The sequence below is a fragment of the Eptesicus fuscus genome, chromosome 7 (assembly GCF_027574615.1).
Source record: "Eptesicus fuscus isolate TK198812 chromosome 7, DD_ASM_mEF_20220401, whole genome shotgun sequence".
NCBI classification, from domain to species: Eukaryota; Metazoa; Chordata; class Mammalia; order Chiroptera; family Vespertilionidae; genus Eptesicus; species Eptesicus fuscus.
Window position 1 is genome coordinate 88,392,492 of NC_072479.1, and position 3,138 is coordinate 88,395,629.

General features: G+C 41.5%; 1 protein-coding gene across 1 annotated transcript; it reads left to right on the top strand.

The window, feature by feature from the left end:
- The first annotated feature begins 810 nt into the window (after window positions 1-810).
- LOC103289118 (40S ribosomal protein S24-like) lies at window positions 811-1,230 on the top strand. Its single transcript, XM_054718631.1, has one exon. It carries the CDS (start codon window positions 811-813, stop codon window positions 1,228-1,230), a length of 420 nt encoding a protein of 139 aa, XP_054574606.1.
- The last annotated feature ends 1,908 nt before the right edge of the window (window positions 1,231-3,138 follow it).

Genomic DNA, 3,138 nt, shown 5'->3' on the forward strand with positions numbered 1-3,138 from the left:
TTGCCCAACCCTTGGAAATAAGCAGCTACAGTTTTAAAAATTGAAAGCTTGCCCTGGCCAGGTAGCTCACTTGGTTAGAGCGTCGCCCCTTTACACCCAGGTTGTGGGTTCAGTCTCCAGTCAGGGCACATGCAAGAATCAACCAATGAATGTATAAATAAGTGAAACAATAAATCTCTCTCTCTCTCTCTCTCTCTCTCTCTCTCTCTCTCAAAATCAATCAATAAAGAAATAAATTGAAAGCTCTTTTACCTCTGGTGAAGTGTAAGTCAAAGGATGGATTAATTAAGCTGTTGTTTATGGTTTCGGAGCCACTGACCCAGTAAGCAGTTGTTCCATTCCTGGATACTCTAGTAGGAAACAATTTACTTGAGGTTTTTCATGTGAACCCTTGTATATATATGCCCCTTCTTGGAAAAAGAACATACTTCAGTTTTCCTTGCTTTTGAAGAAGAAAAACATCCTCCAGTCCTGCTTGTTTACATAGCCTTACTAAGGGAGGTACAGATATGCTTGATTCCATAGAAAAACAAAAAGTGAAAATTATTTCCCCCACAACGCTTAAAAACCCATATTTACAAACAAAGAAACCTAATAGAGTCTGCCATGGGAGGAAAAAAAATCTCCTCAGCCTGCTGCAAGAGCATGCGGTGTGTGGCCAGTGAAGAAAGTTTGGACAACAGGAAGCATTCCATTGCCAGAAAAAGTCCAAAGATAAATCATCCACATTCCAACCTTACCTGGTGCCTTCCTGGAATGAGAGGCCTGGGGCTCTTTTCCTCCCTGGCTGCTTGAAGGTCAGCTGTCATCATGAACGACACAGTAACTATCCAGACCAGGAAGTTCATGACCAACAGACTACTTCTGTGGAAACAAATGGTCATTAACATCCTTCACCCTGGGAAGGCAGCAGTACCTCAGACAGAAATTCGGGGAAAACTAACCAAAATGTCTAAGACCACACCAGATGTTATCTTTGTGTTTGGATTCAGAACCCATTTTGGTGGTGGCATGACAACTGGCTGTGGCAGGATTTATGATTCCTTGGATTATGCAAAGAAAAATGAACCCACACATAGACTTGCAAGCCATGACCTGTATGAGGAGAAGAAGACCTCAAGGAAACAGGGCAAGGAATGCAAGAACAGAATGAAGAAAGTCAGGGGGACTGCAAAGGCCAAAGTTGGTGCTGGCAAAAGTGAGCTGGAGATGGGACAGCAGAAGGAGTAAAGATTCTCCAGTGACTTTATCTGTGGTGACTGCAGAGGTTTCATGAGAGGAGTAATAAACTAAAAACTTAAAAGAGATAGAGAGAAAGAGAGAGCGGGTCGCGGGGGGTGGTTGGGGTGGGAGCTGGAGGATAAGGAAAGAAAAAAACTTTTCATTGGTCCTGAACAAGTGGAAAACTCACTGTGGTTTGGCAGAGGAAGGACAGAGTGAGGGTGGGATGTGAGGGTTTACATACTGGGTTCCTGTAAAGGAAAAGGTTAGACTATGTGGATAGAGAAGGTCAATGCTCAAACTATATTTTGTTTGTGATGTGTTCTGTGTTATGCCATAACAGTACCTTGCTACAGCCTGAGGAAAAAAAGCATCTATACTAGTCATTTTTTATATCAGTATTTTCTAGAAACCCCTAATCTGGAAGTTGCCATCTAGTGTACATGAAAAAAATCATAGACTTTCAGACCTTATCAGAGAGCAAACTTATTCTTCTATGAGAAACTCTAATTTCTTCTGCAACATTTGCACCTATTAAAGTTCTAACTTTGACAAATGAATTCCTAAAATCCATATAGTCCAAATATATATTGCATTTGCCTGACTTCCCAGTAGGAAACATTTTTCACTGGACACCTTTGTGATTTGTCTTTAGTGCACCCCGGATGGTTCTTAAATGATCATCAGGTCACTCCCTTTCCCAAATTCACTCTCTACCTCCTGGATTCTGCCCTGGCTCCCAGGCCTCCATAATCTCCCACTTTTGACAATCAGGTCAATGTTTACTTGGAAGCTGAGGTCTACCATATGTCCCATTATATCTGGTTTCTCACAGTCTACCAAAGGTGATTCAGCAAGCACATTGCAAGTGCTCTCAGGCCTCTGCACCGGAATCCCATTCAGTGGGGAGGTGAGACACATAAAGAACACCTAGGGGCTCTCCGACACCTCTTCACCCATGGTAGCTTCATTTCCCTCCCATCCTGACCAGGCCCGTGAGAACATCAGAGCTGGAGAGGACCTAGGGAGCTCCGCCATCTCTCTGCTACTCTTTATCTCACTGGTGACCCGAAGCACCAAGCCTTGGACTTGATTCAGTTCCAAATGTATCTTAGAAGCCTTTTGAGTTGTTTTACATTTGTTACAATTCTTAGCTCCTCAAAGCTTTGACAAGAGTTCATTTTGGAACAAATTATAGAGATGACAGGAGAGAGCCTTTTTTTCCCCCTTCAAAATATTAGATTTACTTCAGACTAAAGACTAGGAAAAGTTAGGGGACTCAAAATAAACAGGAAGCTCCAACTTAATGATTTCATATCCCCAGTCCTCTGGATCCCTGGAAAAGAAATTCTCTTGCACCTCTAGCCATTGTCAAGAGTCTCCTATCAGGTGTGTACTAGATTTATTGGGGTGAACACTCTGTAAGTTATATAAATGTCTAATCACTATGTTATATACCTGAAACTAATATAATATTATATATCAACTGTAATTGAAAATAATTTTTTTAAAGAATCTCCTTGTCTGTGTCCTCCTGACTTGACTCCCATCTGTTCCCTTGACCCTGTGTCATTATTAGATTGCAAGGCACCCAGGACCAGAGGCCCCATCTAGTCTTCATATTCTGAGTACAAAGTCCCATGCAGATGGACACTGTCATACTGAGCAACAAAACAGTGCTCTTGGCTGCCAATTCATCGATTATTGAATAAAGCCAGTAATATCTTTAAAATTTTCCCAGTTGACTTTTATTTTTTAACAGAGTTAAGAAGTAAGTTAAGCCAATAACTAATTAGCTGTTAGATCAATGCTAAGTACTTTGTATGTGTTTACAGGACAGAAAAGTGAACAAGTAATGGAATTCTGCCTTCTCTTTCGGCAACCTTCAATCATTTTCCCCTACCCTAGGAAAGCTCT

Coding starts and splice junctions, on each gene's coding strand:
- LOC103289118 (XM_054718631.1), top strand. CDS start 811: ATGAACGACACAGTAACTATCCAGACCAGGAAGTTCATGACCAACAGA.